Here is an 18429-nt window from a genome sequence, read left to right on the forward strand (position 1 = left end):
TGTCCACCTCATCAGGAACATGCCCAGGCATCGTAGGGAGATCATACAGGCATGTGGAGGCCACATACACTACTGAGCCTCATTTTGACTTGCTTTAAGGACATAACATCAAAGCCTGTAGTGTGGTTTTTCACTTTGATTTTGAGTGTGACTCCATATTCAGACCGCCATGGGTTGATAAATCTGATTTCCATTGATAATTTTGATGTGATTTTGTTGTCAGCACATTCAACTATGTAAAGACGAAAATATTTCATACGATTAATTCATTCATTCAGATCTAGGATGTGTTATCTTAGTGTTCCCTTAATTTTTACAGTGTACTATTGCTGTCAGTCCTGGATTTGCCCTTTATGAGGGAAGGAACACAGGGTGAGATTTACTAAAACCTGTGTAGATGAAGAGTGGTGCAGTTACCTATAGCAACCAATCAGATCGCTTCTTTCAATTTTAAAAAGGCCTCTGAAACATGAAAGAAGCGATCTGATTGGTTGTTATGGGCAACTGCACCACTCTTCCTCTACACAGGTTTTAATAAATCTCTCCCATTCTTTTGGTCAGGAGTGGGTTCAAACACAGAAAAAGGTTTAAATCTTCCCATAAAGTTTCTCTGTGTTAGTTCCACTTTTGATTTTGGTTAAAAAAAAATACTGGACCAAATAGTATGTTTGAACCCAGCCTTATGTGGTAATAACTTTGGAATGTTTTTACATTTACCATACATTTAACATATATTTACTTAAAGGGGTATTCCGGTGGAAAACTTTTTTTTTTTTTTTTTAATCAACTGATGGCAGTTAAACATATTTGTAAATTACTTCTATTAAATAATCTTAATCCTTCCAGTACTTATTAGCAGCTGTATACTACAGAGGAAATTCTTTTCTTTTTGGATTTCTTTTCTGTCTGACCACAGTGCTCTCTGCTGAAACCTCTGTCCATGTCAGGAACTGTCCAGAGCAGGAGAAAATCCCCATAGCAAACAAATGCTGCTCTGGACAGTTCCTAAAATGGACAGAGGTGTCAGCAGAAAGCACTGTGGTCGTGACAGAAGAGAAATCCCAAAAGAAAATAATTTCCTCTGTAGTATACAGGCACTGGAAGGATTAAGAATTTTTTATAGAAGTAATATACAAATCTGTTTAACTTTCTGGCACCAGTTGATTTAAATAAAAAAAAAGTTAGAAGAAAAGAGCCCGTTCGGCACTTAGATTTCAGAACTGCTGGAGGTACATAGGATAGGGTGTGTAGTTGGTTCTTGTGTTAAGGTGTAGGTGGTGCTCAGGCTACTTGCAGTATTCAGTGGATATAATATTCATGAGGAGAGAGAAATTAAAAGTCGGCCACTCACTGAAATATTCCTTCGGACGAAGCACTTGAGTGTGCAAAACGGAGCTTGTCGCCTCTGTACCCCCCCTGCTCTTCCTTCCAGTACAAACACCCCCATATATGTGAGTATTATTTCGCTGCAATAAAAGCTTGGAATATATCGGTGAGTGGCCGGCTTTTCATTTCTCTCTCTCCTCATTGAAAAAAAAAGTTTTCCACCGGAGTACCCCTTAAATGTGATAAACATGAATCACTCCTTGGCTGGCCTCAATCTCCATCTAGCTATTCTGGATGGGTCTATTGATTTATAAAGGAGCATGTGGAGTGCATGACAGAGTTTGCAGTTAGCCTGGGAGTGAAGTTAGTTACTTTTTCTGTTTCTGATTTTGTTAATTATTGGGCATCAAAAATGAAAAGTAAAATTTTTTCAATGATATGAAGGTTTATTTAAAAATTATCAAAAGGATAGGTGATAAGATGTTAGATTGCAGTGATCCCGCCACTGGGGACCCCCTGCGATCTCTCCTGCAGCACCCCCATTTTTCAGCTGCACAGAGCGAGGATTCACCCCGCCCCCTCAATGCAAGCCCGTCATCAGCCACAGAGCAATCCTCCTGTGCAGCTGAAAAATGGGGTGCTGCAGGAGAGATCACGGGGGTCCCCAGCGGCGGGATTCCCGCGATGTAACATCTTATCCCCTATCCTTTTGATAGGGGATAAGATGTTTAGCGCCAGAGTACTCCTCGGCTCAGAAGAGTAAGAATGCCATAGAGCATTTTTAGTGCAGATTTTACTGAAATGTTTTTTAGGCACCTTATTGTATTTAGAGAGCTCCAGTGGTACCAGCACCACAAGTGACCCCATTTTGACTATACAAAGGTTTGAGATACGTTTTTTTTTTTTATTGGATAAAAGAATAATTATAATTCTTTTAATAATAGGTAGATTTAACTCAAAATGTCTTTTTTTTCACAATAAGCACAGGTGACTAGCCATCCCAAAAAGATGTTGTGCAATTTGAGTATGGCTATACCACATACAGTACAGACCAAAAGTTTGGACACACCTTCTCATTCAAAGTTTTCTTTATTTTCATGACTATGAAAATTGTAGATTCACACTGAAGGCATCAAAACTATGAATTAACACATGTGGAATTATATACATAACAAAAAAAGTGTGAAAATATGTCATATTCTAGGTTCTAGCCACCTTTTGCTTTGATTACTGCTTTGCACACTCTTGGCATTCTCTTGATGAGCATCAAGATGTAGTCACCTGAAATAGTCTTCTAACAGTCTTGAAGGAGTTCCCAGAGATGCTTAGCACTTGTTGGCCCTTTTGCCTTCACTTTGCGGTGCAGCTCACCCCAAACCATCTTGATTGGGTTCAGGTCTGGTGACTGTGGAGGCCAGGTCATCTGGCGCAGCATCCCATCACTCTCTTTCTTCGTCAAATAGCCCTTACACAGCCTAGAGGTGTGTTTGGGGTCATTGTCCTCTTGAAAAATAAGTGATGGTCCAACTAAACGCAAACCGGATGGAATAGCATGCTGCTGTAAGATGCTGTGGTAGACATGCTGGTTCAGTATGCCTTCAATTTTGAATAAATCCCCAACAGTGTCACCAGCAAAGCACCCCCACACCATCACACCTCCTCCACACACCTGTGAAGTGAAAACCATTTTAGGTGACTACCTCTTGAAGCTCAACAAGAGAATGCCAAGAGTGTGCAAAGCAGTAATGAAAGCAAAAGGTGGCTACTTTGAAGAACCTAGAATATGACATATTTTCAGTTGTTTAACACTTTTTTGTTATGTATATAATTCCACATGTTTCATAGTTTTGATGCCTCCTGTGTGAATCTACAATTTTCATAGTCATGAAAATAAAGAAAACTCTGAATGAGAAGGTGTGTCCAAACTTTTGGTCTGTACTGTATGTTATTGTAAACTACTGTTTGGGCAAACAACATGGCTCAGAATGAAAAGAGCACCATTTGTTGGAATTGTTTATAAGCATCATTTGTAAGGCCCCAAGGTATCAATACATAAAGAGAAACTTGTGTGCAGGGATGACACACACCCTATTAATTTGCACCTCTTTATACATGAAGAATTTATGAGTGTATTTTTGGGCAAACAAAAAAATCACATACCTGATTCCATGGCCTTCTAGATGCTGGTATTTTTTTCGTGGTTTTATACCCATGTTTTGAGAAATGACTGTTTGATTTTCCTATAGACCTAGCCATGTAAGAGCTTTTAAAAAAAAAAATAATAATTATTGCCAATTATATAAATATAATAAAAAAATAAAAAAAAATATATATATACACTTTTTTTTGGGTGGGGGGGGGGGGGGCTATAATAAACCCCACTATTCTAGGAATATGTTTACTTCTTTCTTTACAGAGTGCTGTATATTAACATGTTAACTCCAATTCCAAATTTATATTTTTGTGTCCCCATATTCTAAGAGCTGTAAGTTTTTACTTTCCGACTGAGCTGTTTGAGAGATTTTTTTTTTTTGCAGTGCAAGCTGCAGATATTTTAGGGTACATGTAACATTATGATCACTTTCCATAACATTTTTGGGAGACCAAATAAAAAAATACAGCAGGTAATTGTTTTCATATTTTTTTAGTTTCATGTTTAGTATGCAGTATAAATGTAATGTTGTCTTCATTCTGCTGGACAATATGTTTACAGAAATACCTAACATATAGTTTATTATGTATTGCTGCTTTAAAAAATAAACAAATAAATAAATAAATAAATAAATAAATAAAGGGGGGGGGGGGATTAACAGATGGTGGGCAAAAAAAAAATGCAGGGGAGAATGTTAGGTTCACTTACCAGATCACCATTATTGTGACCTATCTGGCCTTCCCAGCCTAACAAATATCCACCCCCTATATGATTGGTTGCTCCAACTTGCCTGTCTCTTTTAACGGAGAGTAAGACATGAATCAAGGGGGTGTGTGCAAGACGTCATAACCACGGCCGCCCTAACCTGGCGTTCTGAACGTAAATGTTTAGGACGCTGGGGTGCTGGGCCAGAGATTGCAGGGGGTCCCAGCGGCCAGACCATCTGCAATCAGACATCTTATTAGGTGCCGTACCTCTTTAAGGACATCCACAAAGGAGACATTTAAGGCCTCAGACTTATTTTAAAGTTAGACCACTGACCAAAACCCAACAGCTATGACATCAAACAGGAAAGAGAGATATGAGGGGTGGTGCCATACACCAAAAGATCATCAGCAAAAGCCGAACATTCATATTTACATCCCCCCACATGGATGCCAGAGATGACTGGATTGCTTCAAATTATGGGCAAGAAATGTTCTATGATAAGAGCGTATAAAAGAGGAGATAAGTGGCATCCCTGCCGTGTACCTATACATATATGTTAAAAGGTTAAGACATAGAGTCATTAATGTTTAGGCGAGCTGAGGGAACCTAATAGAGGGACATAATATTTGAGGTAATGGCAGGGCCAATGCCTATAAATTGAAGAGTGATGGAAAGACATGACCACGAAGTCCGGTAAATGTTTTTTTTGGCATCTAGAAAAAGGACCATAAGCAGAATCTTCTGTGTAGGAGCATTGTGAAAGATGTCCAATGTCTTGAGTGTATTATCGCAGGCCTCCATCCCGGGGACCAAACCCACCTGATGGGTGAATAAGGGTTGGTAGGTAAGGCCCAAGTCTATTCACTTTAAGTTTAGCAAAGAAAGGTCTACATTTAAAAGCGAGATAGGTCTGTAACTAGCACACATCTGTAGGTTTTTTCCCAGTTTAGGGAGGACTACAACATAGGCCAAGGTAGATTGGGAGGGGAGAGGAGCATTGGGAGAAACTGGATCAGCCATTCAGGAGTCAGGGAAAGCTGAGAGGCAACAAACATACCTGTCACCATGTGTGTAACTGGGCTTTCCCAGACTCCAGAATAGCCTAACATGCTTCTCTGCCATTCAGGAGCCTAGGAAAGCTGAATGACAATCATTATGACACCCATATTAGTTGTCATTAATCTTTCTAAGACTCCTGAATGGCTGATCAACATCTCTGCCATTCAGAAGCCTCTGTATGCTGGATGACACACATGGTGACAGCCATATTGGTTATCATTATGCTTTCTCAGACGCCTGAGTGGCAGAACAGCAGTTCTAACACATTGTTTTACAAACACTGTACCTCCAGCTGTTGCAAAACTACAACTCCCAGCATGCCCAGATATCTTTTGGCTGACCTAGCATGCTGGGAGTAGTAGTTTTGCAACAGCTGGAGGCATATAGCTGGAGGCAACACTGCTCTAACATAGTGTTTTACAAACATTGTGCCTCCAACTGTTGAAAAACTACTTCTCCCAGCATGCTAGGTCAGCCAAAAGATATCTGGACATGCTGGGAGTTGTAGTTTTGCAACAGCTGGAGGTACAGTGTTTGTAAAACACTGTGTTAGTGTCCTCCCTGTGTAACCTCACCCCAACAGTGATAATCCTACCCCCCTCATACATGCACGTTCAGGGAAGTACCACACTGAATCGGCTTACATACACGGCTCAGGGCATTATCACTCTGAATAGGCTTCCATACACTATTCTACATTCAGTAACACACATAATACACTGCAGGCAGTATCACACTGAATCGGCTTACATACACTATTCTACATCCAGTAACACACATAATACACTGCAGGCAGTATCACACTGAATCGGCTTACATACACGGCTCAGGGCATTTTCACTCTGAATAGGCTTCCATACACTATTCTACATCCAGTAACACACATAATACACTGCAGGCAGTATCACACTGAATCGGCTTACATACACGGCTCAGGGCATTTTCACTCTGAATAGGCTTCCATACACTATTCTACATTCAGTAACACACATAATAGACTGCAGGCAGTATCACACTGAATCGGCTTACATACACGGCTCAGGGCATTATCACTCTGAATAGGCTTCCATACACTATTCTACATTCAGTAACACACATAATAGACTGCAGGCAGTATCACACTGAATCGGCTTACATACACTATTCTACATCCAGTAACACACATAATACACTGCAGGCAGTATCACACTGAAACGGCTTACATACACGGCTCAGGGCATTTGCACTCTGAATAGGCTTCCATACACTATTCTACATCCAGTAACACACATAATACACTGCAGGCAGTATCACACTGAATCGGCTTACATACACGGCTCAGGGCATTATCACTCTGAATAGGCTTCCATACACTATTCTACATTCAGTAACACACATAATAGACTGCAGGCAGTATCACACTGAATCAGCTTACATACACTATTCTACATCCAGTAACACACATAATACACTGCAGGCAGTATCACACTGAAACGACTTACATACACGGCTCAGGGCATTATCACTCTGAATAGGCTTCCATACACTATTCTACATTCAGTAACACACATAATAGACTGCAGGCAGTATCACACTGACTCGGCTTACATACACGGCTCAGGGCATTTTCACTCTGAATAGGCTTCCATACACTATTCTACATTCAGTAACACACATAATAGACTGCAGGCAGTATCACACATATTAATTGATACACAGCTGAGAGCATGCAGTCTGACACATAAAAGCTGCTGGCAGTGTGGTAGATATCCAGACTTGTAATAATAATCAGCTTCAGTGTTGTCTGCCCTGAGATAAATAAATATCGCAATACTTGAAGAAATACAGACAACATGCCGGTAGGTCAACAGTTGACACCACTCCCCGCCTCCAGAATCAGAGTGAGCGTGTCCTACCCGAGTCAGATTTATTTGTACAGACAACAAGAAAGGTAGGGTTTACAAAGCCACTCACATGGATATAGTAATAAACCACTACCATAGTTACAGGATCTAAAGTCACTCCCATAATTACAGTGGACACAAGCAAGTTACAGCAAGTTACAATGTCATGATTCAACCTACAAAGACAGCACATGCCTATGTGTTACTGACCACTACCATATCTACAGCTATGGCAACAGCGAGCAACCATGGACCACACCATAGTGCATAGGAAAGCAGTGAATATAGATGAGCGAGGTGTGTGCGTCCTCAGCCAATCATGGCTGATCACACACTGTATTTCACGTTCAGAAAGATGATAGGAGGGGCGAACGCAGGATTTAATGAGGCACAGAAATATTTAGATCATCGGCCTCTGCAACTTAAAGGGGACTGAGTCTGCACACAGACTCTTCTGTGCGATGCTTGGCAGTCTTCACAGGCGGGAGATCACAGCCGCACTGACTCTGTGTGAGTGCACTCCCTGCACTCGCTCATAGGTAGGTTGTGTCTGTGCCAAAACAGGAGCCAGTGCAGCTGATGGTACCCAGTGTGCTGTAACAGAGACATCAACGTGAAGGAAGATAGATGAACCCTAGTGACGGCAATTTTAAGGATTTTTATCTATGTATATAAAACTCAATGTGTGTGTATGTGTGTGTGTATGTTCCAGCATCACGTCCAGACGGCTGAAGATATTAACATGAAACTTGGCACACATGTTACTTATATCTCAACAACAAACATAGGATAGGTAATTTAACCCTAACTCAACCCCATTTGCCAGGGTTGGGGTATTTGTTTAAAGTCCCATACAAGTCTATGGGAAATATATGTTACTGCATAACTTAAAAATGTCTGAAGATATTGCGAAAATACATGTTACTTATATGTCCACTTAAAATATAGGATAGTTACGGTAATTTAACCCTTAACTATCCCCATTTGTGAGGGTCAGGGTTTTTGTTTAACCCCTTAAGGACGCAGGACGTAAATGTACGTCCTGGTGAGGTGGTACTTAACGCACCAGGACGTACATTTACGTCCTAAGCATAACCGCGGGCATCGGAGCGATGCCCGTGTCATGCGCGGCTGATCCCGGCTGCTGATTGCAGCCAGGGACCCGCCGGCAATGGCCGACGCCCGCGATCTCGCGGGCGTCCGCCATTAACCCCTCAGGTGCCGGGGATCAATACAGATCCCGGCATCTGCGGCAGTTCGCGATTAAAATGAACGATCGGATCGCCCGCAGCGCTGCTGCGGGGATCCGATCATTCATAACGCCGCACGGAGGTCCCCTCTCCTTCCTCCGTGCGGCTCCCGGCGTCTCCTGCTCTGGTCTGTGATCGAGCAGACCAGAGCAGGAGATGACCGATAATACTGATCTGTTCTATGTCCTATACATAGAACAGATCAGTATTAGCAATCATGGTATTGCTATGAATAGTCCCCTATGGGGACTATTCAAGTGTAAAAAAAAATGTAAAAAAATGTAAAAGTAAAAGTAAAAAAAAAGTGAAAAATCCCCTCCCCCAATAAAAAAGTAAAACGTCCGTTTTTTCCTATTTTACCCCCAAAAAGCGTAAAAAACATTTTTTATAGACATATTTGGTATCGCCGCGTGCGTAAATGTCCGAACTATTAAAATAAAATGTTAATGATCCCGTACGGTGAACGGCGTGAACGAAAAAAAATTCCAAAAGTCCAAAATTCCTACTTTTTTAATACATTTTATTAAAAAAAAAATTATAAAAAATGTATTAAAAGTTTTTTATATGCAAATGTGGTATCAAAAAAAAGTACAGATCATGGCGCAAAAAATGAGCCCCCATACCGCCGCTTATACGGAAAAATAAAAAAGTTATAGGTCATCAAAATAAAGGGATTATAAACGTACTAATTTGGTTAAAAAGTTTGTGATTTTTTTTAAGCGCAACAATAATATAAAAGTATATAATAATGGGTATCATTTTAATCGTATTGACCCTCAGAATAAAGAACACATGTCATTTTTACCAGAAATTGTACGGCGTGAAAACAAAACCTTCCAAAATTAGCAAAATTGCGTTTTTCGTTTTAATTTCCCCACAAAAATAGTGTTTTTTGGTTGCGCCATACATTTTATGATATAATGAGTGATATCATTACAAAAGACAACTGGTCGCGCAAAAAACAAGCCCTCATACTAGTCTGTGGATGAAAATATAAAAGAGTTATGATTTTTAGAAGGCGAGGAGGAAAAAATAAAAACGTAAAAATTAAATTGTCTGAGTCCTTAAGGCCAAAATGGGCTGAGTCCTTAAGGGGTTAAAATCCCATGCAAATCAATGGGAAATGTATGTACCCACATAACTTCCGTACGGCGGGAGATATTTCAATAATACCTGGTAAACATGTTACTTATATGTCAAATAAAAATATATGATAATTAAATTAACCCTTACTTACACCTTTACATAAAAGATGGGTTTTTGTTTCAAGTCCCATGCGAGTATATGGGACTTCCAGTACCTTACTCCACAAGCTCCGCTCTGCATCTCCTGGTGAATGTGTCAATCCAGGCTTGCAAGCCGCACCCCATCTCACAAAGAGAGGAGGTTGGGATAGGAGGTCAGGATAGGAGGTCAAGATATGAGGATGGGATATGAGGTTGTGATAGGAGGACGGCATAGGAGGTCAAGATGGGAGAACGGGATAGAAGGTCAGGATTTGAGGATGGGATATGAGGTCAGGATAGAAGGACAGGATAGGAGGTCAGGATATGATGACGGGATATGAGGTCACGATATGAGGACGGGATATGAAGACGAGATATGAGGACAGGATAGGAGGACGGGATATGAGGTTGAGATATGAGGACGGAATATTAGGATGGGATAGGAGGTTGGGGATAGGAGGTCGAGATATGAGGACGGGATAGGAGGTCGGGATATGAGGACGGGATATGAGGTTGAGATATGAGGACGGGATATGAGGTTGGGATATGAGGTTGAGTTATGAGGACGGGATATGGGGTTGGGATATGACAACAATATATGAGGATGGGTTATGAAGTCAAAAACTTCCTCCTTTGCTATTTTCCTCCCCAACAAGGATGAGGAAGGAAAAACCAGGCAACACCGGGTACTCAGCTAGTTTTTAAATAAAATGGACTTTTTTTTTACATAACTGTATATTTAAAAAGTTATGTTATCATTTAGTATGCACAATAAAAATGTTTCCTATGACAGTTCTTCTTTTCACATAGCTGCATATTAAAAGTTTAAATCAAAGGTAAGTGGCTATGTTTAAAAAAAAATGTCTTATTGTTTTTTTAACCTTTTTTTTTTTTTTTTCATCTTTTAACTTTTGTAGCTCCAGGCCTCAGGTTAAACATTACAAGGTTGTAAAAACAGATCGTGGCTTCACCATCGAATTAGACAGGCCTGTAAGTTTATCTTTAGTTAAAATTTGTTCTTGTTGGATCCATCAACACAATGTTATTTTACATGTATCTATAATATGTAAAACATACATCTATGCCCAATTTCCCCTTCTTCACACACCATTTTTGTGGCATTTTTTTTCTTAAAAAAATGCTTTTAAAACAAGTGGATACATTCAATGTTTATTAAATATGTTTTTTTATTTCTTAAATACTTAGGTTGTACTTAGCAGTCTTCATGAAGTTGTTGATCACTTTGTTGCTGAAACCAGAGGAAAGCTAAGGCCCTATAATTCCAGTATTTATGACACACAAATTGGTATGATTTATTTTATATATTGTTTTACAATTTAATTTTAGAGTGTTTTCTTTATTTATGTATGTGTACTGTAGGTAACAAAGACCCAATAAAATCCAGCCTACAAACCAGGCTAAAACAATCTAAATTGTGTTGTGAAATATTACACATACAGCTGTGTGTTTATTTATGCTATAGATAGTAATTCTGAATAGATTGCCACTTATCAAAATCTGACTTATATATACATATGTAATGTGAATATTGTGAGAGCTGTGAAAGAAGACTGAATACAGATAAACTTCTAGCCCAAAACCCTCTGATTAATCTGTTAGCTCTATATCGTGCTCAGAGCTGCAGACATAGGCTGATAGGGAGATAAATAAATGATAACTGTCTCTTAGCTGATAACTGCAAAGTTTAAAATCATATTTTTCTTCCAGACTCAAGAGTCATAAAGGTAGTGCTGAACTGCAGCATGCATGCCACTGTCACGATGCCGGCTGGCAGGAGGTGGATCCTCTGTGCCAGAGAGGGATAGCGAGGACCGTGCTAGTGGACCGGTTCTAAGACACTACTGGTTTTCACCAGAGCCCGCCGCAAAGCGGGATGGTCTTGCTGCGGCGGTAGTGACCAGGTCGTATCCACTAGCAACGGCTCACCTCTCTGGCTGCTGAAGATAGGCGCGGTACAAGGGAGTAGGCAGAAGCAAAGTCGGACGTAGCAGAAGGTCGGGGGCAGGCGGCAAGGTTCGTAGTCAGGGGAGATAGCAGAAGTTCTGGTACACAGGCTTTAAACACACAAAACGCTTTCACTAGGCACAAGGGCAACAAGATCCGGCAAGGAAGTGCATGGGAGGAGGTTAGATATAGTCAGGGACCAGGTGGAAGCCAATTAAGCTAATTGGGCCAGGCACCAATCATTGGTGCACTGGCCCTTTAAGTCTCAGGGAGCTGGCGCGCGCGCGCCCTAGAGAGCGGAGCCGCGCGTGCCAGCACATGACAGCAGGGGACGGGAACGGGTAAGTGACCTGGGATGCGATTCGCGAGCGGGCGCGTCCCGCTGTGCGAATCGCATCCCCAACGGCCATGACAGAGCAGCGCTCCCGGTCAGCGGGACTGACCGGGGAGCTGCAGGGAGAAAGACGCCGTGAGCGCTCCGGGGAGGAGCGGGGGCCCGGAGCGCTAGGCGTAACAGTACCCCCCCCCTTAGGTCTCCCCTTCTCTTTGTCCGGTAACTGCCTCCCCTGGGATGAGGACACCGGGAAAGGATGGAGGGATTCCTCAACGGCAGGCAGAACCGCAGGAGTAGGAATGGGGAGAGAGGGCAGAGGGCGAGACCTGGCACGGGGCAGTGTGACACCAGGACGAGGGCCATGAGGGGACACAGAGGCTTGCCTGATGGGACTGGGAGGGGGGGAGGGGCATTTCCTGTGGCAGGCAGAGTCCTTAATGACCTTAGGGGGACCGGATACAGGAGGAACCACAGGGTCACGGCAGGGAGTACTGGGAACCGGTTGAAGGCAGTCCTTGGAACAAGAGGGACCCCAACTCTTGATCTCCCCAGTGGACCAATCCAGGGTTGGGGAATGGTGTTGAAGCCAGGGTAGTCCAAGGAGAACTTCAGAAGTGCAATTAGGAAGGACAAAAAATACAATTTCCTCGTGATGAGGTCCGATGCACATTAGGAGGGGCTCCGTGCGGTAACGCACGGTGCAATCCAACCTGGCTCCGTTGACCGCGGAAATGTGGAGTGGCTTGACAAGACGGGTCACCGGAATGCGGAATTTATTCACAAAGGACTCCCGAATAAAATTCCCAGAAGCTCCAGAGTCCAGGCAGGCCACGGCTGAGAGGGGAGAGCTGGCTGAAGTAGAAATCCGAACAGGCACCGTGAGACGTGGAGAAGCCGACTTGGCATCAAGAGACGCCACACCCACGAGAGCTGGGTGCGAGCGTGCGTTTCCCAGACGTGGAGGACGGATTGGGCAATCCACCAAAAAATGTTCAGTACTGGCACAGTACAGACAAAGATTCTCTTCCTTACGGCGATTCCTCTCCTCCAGGGTCAGGCGAGACCGATCCACTTGCATGGCCTCCTCGGCGGGAGGCCTAGGCGCAGATTGCAGTGGAGACTGTGGGAGAGGTGTCCAGAGATCTAAGTCTTTTTCCTGGCGGAGCTCTTGATGTCTCTCAGAAAAACGCATGTCAATGCGAGTGGCTAGATGAATGAGTTCATGCAGGTTAGCAGGAGTCTCTCGTGCGGCCAGAACATCTTTAATGTTACTGGATAGGCCTTTTTTAAAGGTCGCGCAGAGAGCCTCATTATTCCAGGATAGTTCAGAAGCAAGAGTACGGAATTGTATGGCGTACTCGCCAACGGAGGAATTACCCTGGACCAGGTTCAGCAGGGCAGTCTCAGCAGAAGAGGCTCGGGCAGGTTCCTCAAAGACACTTCGAATTTCCGAGAAGAAGGAGTGTACAGAGGCAGTGACGGGGTCATTGCGGTCCCAGAGCGGTGTGGCCCATGACAGGGCTTTTCCAGACAGAAGGCTGACTACGAAAGCCACCTTAGACCTTTCAGTAGGAAACTGGTCCGACATCATCTCCAAGTGCAGGGAACATTGCGAAAGAAAGCCACGGCAGAATTTAGAGTCCCCATTAAATTTGTCCGGCAAGGACAGGCGGAGGCTAGGAGCGGCCACTCGCCGCGGAAGGGGTGCAGGAGCTGGCGGAGGAGATGGTTGCTGCTGCTGTAGCTGTGACTGTACTTGCTGTAGTTGTGACTGGAGTTGCTGTGTCATGGTGGTCAAGTACGACAGCTGGTGATCTTGTTGGGCGATCTGACGAGCTTGCTGGGCGACCAGCGTAGGGAGGTCAGCGACAACTGGCAGAGGAACTTCAGCGGGATCCATGGCCGGATCTACTGTCACGATGCCGGCTGGCAGGAGGTGGATCCTCTGTGCCAGAGAGGGATAGCGAGGACCGTGCTAGTGGACCGGTTCTAAGACACTACTGGTTTTCACCAGAGCCCGCCGCAAAGCGGGATGGTCTTGCTGCGGCGGTAGTGACCAGGTCGTATCCACTAGCAACGGCTCACCTCTCTGGCTGCTGAAGATAGGCGCGGTACAAGGGAGTAGGCAGAAGCAAAGTCGGACGTAGCAGAAGGTCGGGGGCAGGCGGCAAGGTTCGTAGTCAGGGGAGATAGCAGAAGTTCTGGTACACAGGCTTTAAACACACAAAACGCTTTCACTAGGCACAAGGGCAACAAGATCCGGCAAGGAAGTGCATGGGAGGAGGTTAGATATAGTCAGGGACCAGGTGGAAGCCAATTAAGCTAATTGGGCCAGGCACCAATCATTGGTGCACTGGCCCTTTAAGTCTCAGGGAGCTGGCGCGCGCGCGCCCTAGAGAGCGGAGCCGCGCGCGCCAGCACATGACAGCAGGGGACGGGAACGGGTAAGTGACCTGGGATGCGATTCGCGAGCGGGCGCGTCCCGCTGTGCGAATCGCATCCCCAACGGCCATGACAGAGCAGCGCTCCCGGTCAGCGGGACTGACCGGGGAGCTGCAGGGAGAAAGACGCCGTGAGCGCTCCGGGGAGGAGCGGGGGCCCGGAGCGCTAGGCGTAACAGCCACCTCCCTCCCTCACCCTTTATCATTTAGTTTACTAAATAATTGCTTGTACAAGTCCTCTAGGGGGAAAATACAGTGTAAAACAGAAAATAAGTTTTTTTCCAAATAATAAATAACCCCCCAATAAAAAATGTTATCTCCTCACCTTTTCCCATTTATTAAGAAAAAAAAAAATACATAACAAAAAACGTATTTAGTATACAACATACATAAATGACCAACATACAAAAATCTCCTGGACTGCTTCTTTAAGTAGTAAAACATATAACAATTTATAAATTGACTAGCAGGATAGGCGATAATTGTCTGATCGTGGGGTCCGATCTCTGGGACCCCTGCGATCTCCTGTACGGGAACCTGGCACTGCCGCGGATCTGCACGGTTAATGCTCGTGTTGTCAACCTCTTTGAGGTCGACAATCTCGCCCCCTCCATTCAGCTATATGGGAGAGGCGGGGATGCACAAATGCTGCATCTCCGCCTCTCCCATAGAGATAGATGGAGTGAACGTGTCGGCTGCGGCTGACATGCCTCCTGCACGGAGAGAGCTGTGGCAGAGTTGGGGCCCCATACAGGAGATATGCGGATAGGGGATATGTTGTCTATAGCTGCAGTACTCCTTTGACCTCTTGGGGACCGAGGGCATACCTGTACGGCCTTGTCCCGCTCCCCTTCTATGACGTGTGCTCAGGAGCTGAGCACGGGTCGCAGCAGGGTGGTCCCGGCGACTATCTGCCGCTGGGACCTGTGCCTAATGCTGGACATTCCTGATCGCGGTGATGCCCGGCATTAACCCCTTAATCATCAAAGTTGGTTGCGGCGGTTGCGGCTTCCCGGCAGCTCAGCGGAGTTCATCGGGACCACCACGGTAAAATGTTTCGCGCACCTGAGCTTAATCAATGACCTCTAACTTCCTTAGCCACCCCCATCCTATTGATACCATACCAAAAAACTTTTTTTTAACAAACACATACCCAATCATTAAAAGCTATATATGCATAGCATACTTAAACCAATGGATTGAGAGTCAAACGCACATATATTAACAGGTTAATGTTACTTAGTATTGATACATATTATATATATATATATATATATATATATCACTGTCTTTCTAACCAGTTTTGACTCTTGTCTGATTTATCTAAATGATTTTTAAAGTCTAAAGGAAACTACTGGTTTATTATTTACAATGTCCTTTAACCTCTTCAGGACACAGGGTGTATGAATACGCCCTGCATCCTGAGTCCTTAAATGGGCACTGTCAGATACAAAAACTTTTGATACGTTGTAAAGCATGCAAAACCAATAGGTTTTGCAATTAATTTCATTAGAAAATTTCGGTATTTCATACTGAAAAAGCCAGTCAAACAACAGCCCCCCCGCCGGCTTAGACACTTACTAGTCCTGCTGTGTCCATGAGTCATCACCTACATCATGGACACACTTCCTTGATTGACAGCTGTGAGTGCAGGGCTCACAGCTGGAGGAAAAATCCTCCCACTGTCAGCTTGTGTCCCGCTACTGTCAGTGAGGACAAGCTGTGAGTTCTAGTTTTGCCAATGCTAGGGGAGATGTGAGCAGACAGCATACTGAGGGAGGGGGGCAGAGACCTGCACAGTGAGGCCACACCCCCTCCCTTTGAGAGGAATTCAGACTAGTGAGCTAAATTTAAAGATTAATAAAAAAAATAAATAAAGGTGCTAGACACATAAAAATGAGATGTACATGGTCAGGATTAGATACTGAGTGATATATTAAAAAAATTTTTTTTGTTGGATCTGACGGGTATGCTTTAAGGACGTAGGGCATATGGGTACGCCCGCCGGTAGCCAGTCGTGGACCGGACTGGGATGCCTGCTGAAATCATTCAGCAGGGATCCCAGCACATCGCCGAGGGGGGTCCTGAGACCGCAGTTCGCCGGTAAATGCTCACTGTGGCGATTCACCACTAATCATCATCCGTACAGTACTGGGAGGTGGCAGTGTTGCCACCCCCCAGTACAGCTGTGATTTGGCGGCTGTAGTGATGGGGAGGGGAGAGGTGCGTTAAAGAGCATGTTGCTCTGTTCTGCCCACCATTTCTGAGAGATCTGGTCTGCAGGATGGAGCCCCATGATGCAATCTCCATCTTCAGTGTTAAAAAAGTGTTAAAAAGTACCCCCTTGCCCCCTTTCTGTGGCCGCTTGGCACAGAAAGCAGTCAGGGACATTTTAGATTAGGTAGGGACCTTTAGCTGCATGGCCCCAGCCCTACTGGGTCGCTTCGGTCTGCGTTTTTTTGGGGGGGCGCAAACCTTTTTTTTTTAATTTTGCTAAATGTGTGGCCAGGCCCTCTTAGCTATAAAAGAGCAATCCGCCACTGTTTTTTTATTTTTATTTTTTGCAGGCCTGTGCTGTGTGGACGGACCGTACCTCTGTGTGCGGCCTGCCCCACCGTTGTCAGTGATTTATCACTGATCAGTGTTTTTTGGGGGTTCAGGGGGGTGCATTTTTTCATGGTTAAGCATTTTATCATTTTATTTTTCGGGTATTTTGTATGGAGGTCTGTGTACGTGCCACCAGCCACTGTTTTGGGCTGAGTGGCTGGACCCCCCACTGACTTCTGCACCCCTTTCCGCCACCAAGCGCTAATCAGTGCGCACACCACCGAATAGGTACACGCATTTTTTGGTGCAGGGCTTTTTTTGCGCTAGAAGTCTATTTTTTTTTTAAGAAAAAGTTTTTTTCCCTTTTTAGTTTATATTTTTTTCTGTTAGGTAGTATCGCACCACACCACACACAGCACATGCACAAATAAAGTTTCTCCCCCCACATATATACACTTAACTCCCCATTAGAGTAGGGAAATGGCCCGCAGGGCATTTTCAGCGCAGGAGGCATATGCCATTCTTGCCTTCGACACTGAAAGCGCCACAGAGGACGAGGAAGATCCCAGCTTCCTTATTTTCTCGTTCTCCTCATCATCTAGTTCTGATGATGAGCCACCAAGGCGGCAGAGACGCCGCCATGAGGGACCGCAAACATCCTCATGACCCTGTGCCCCATGCTAGTATGAGTCCCCCTGGTGCTCATACTAGTCATGCCCCCCAGCCAAATTCACTGGTGCTCCATACCGGAGAACTTGTCTGGACTGAGCCAGCGGACCATGAGCCCGTGATTCCTGAATTTGTTGGCGACTCAGGAATCAAGATTGACATTGTCGGGTTCACTGAAATTGACTATTTCAGGGTTTTTTTCAGTGACGACTTTGTCAATCTGATGGTTGACCAGATGAACCTGTACGTCCAACAGTTCATTACTGCAAATCCGGGCTCACTTTTGGCTAGGCCAATGGCTGGTTCCCAGTTGATGCAGCCAAAATGAGGAAATTTTGGGGCCTCGTGCTGCATATGGACCTAGTCAAAAAACCCAGTGTTAGGCAATATTGGAGTGGGGACGTCCTTTACCAGACCCCGCTCTACAATATGGCCATGACACGTCCCTGGTTCGAGGCCATTCGGAAATGTTTGCATTATGCCACCCGAACTGTATAAAATAAGGCTGTTAATCACTTCGGGACCAAATTTTGGGAGGCCTATGTCCCTGGAAGGAAGTTTGCTATTGATGAGTCTCTCCTCAGCTTTAAGGGGAGACTCAGCTTCCAGCAATACATCCCAACCAAGCGAGCAGGGTATGGCGTGAAGATGTATAAACTTTGACAGAGTACCTCAGGGTACACTTGCAAGTGTATGAGAGACGAGATTCCCGTATTAAACCCCCAGAATGTCCCCCCACTCTGTGTGTTAGTGGGAATGTAGTTTGGGGCCTTTTGCACCCATTGCTAGATAATAGTTACCACCTTTACGTGGATAACTTTTATACTAGTATCCCTCTCTTCACATCCCTCGCCGACAGATCCACGCTC

The 18429-nt window shown here is 44.4% G+C and overlaps 1 protein-coding gene across 6 annotated transcripts in view; it reads left to right on the forward strand.

The window, feature by feature from the left end:
• The window catches only part of LOC130365708 (signal-transducing adaptor protein 1-like), a 219909-nt gene that overhangs the window by 180654 nt on the left and 20826 nt on the right, over positions 1-18429 (forward strand). For all 6 annotated transcript variants that reach the window (XR_008891898.1, XM_056568891.1, XM_056568889.1 and 3 more), the window contains 2 exons: positions 10522-10594; positions 10811-10910. Coding sequence is in view for 5 of the 6 variants with exons in the window: in XM_056568891.1 (XP_056424866.1) it covers positions 10522-10594; positions 10811-10910 (173 nt within the window). In the remaining variant the exon portion in view is untranslated. The remainder of the gene's footprint in view (positions 1-10521; positions 10595-10810; positions 10911-18429) is intronic.

This window comes from Hyla sarda, chromosome 1 (assembly GCF_029499605.1).
Source record: "Hyla sarda isolate aHylSar1 chromosome 1, aHylSar1.hap1, whole genome shotgun sequence".
In the NCBI taxonomy this organism is placed as follows: Eukaryota; Metazoa; Chordata; class Amphibia; order Anura; family Hylidae; genus Hyla; species Hyla sarda.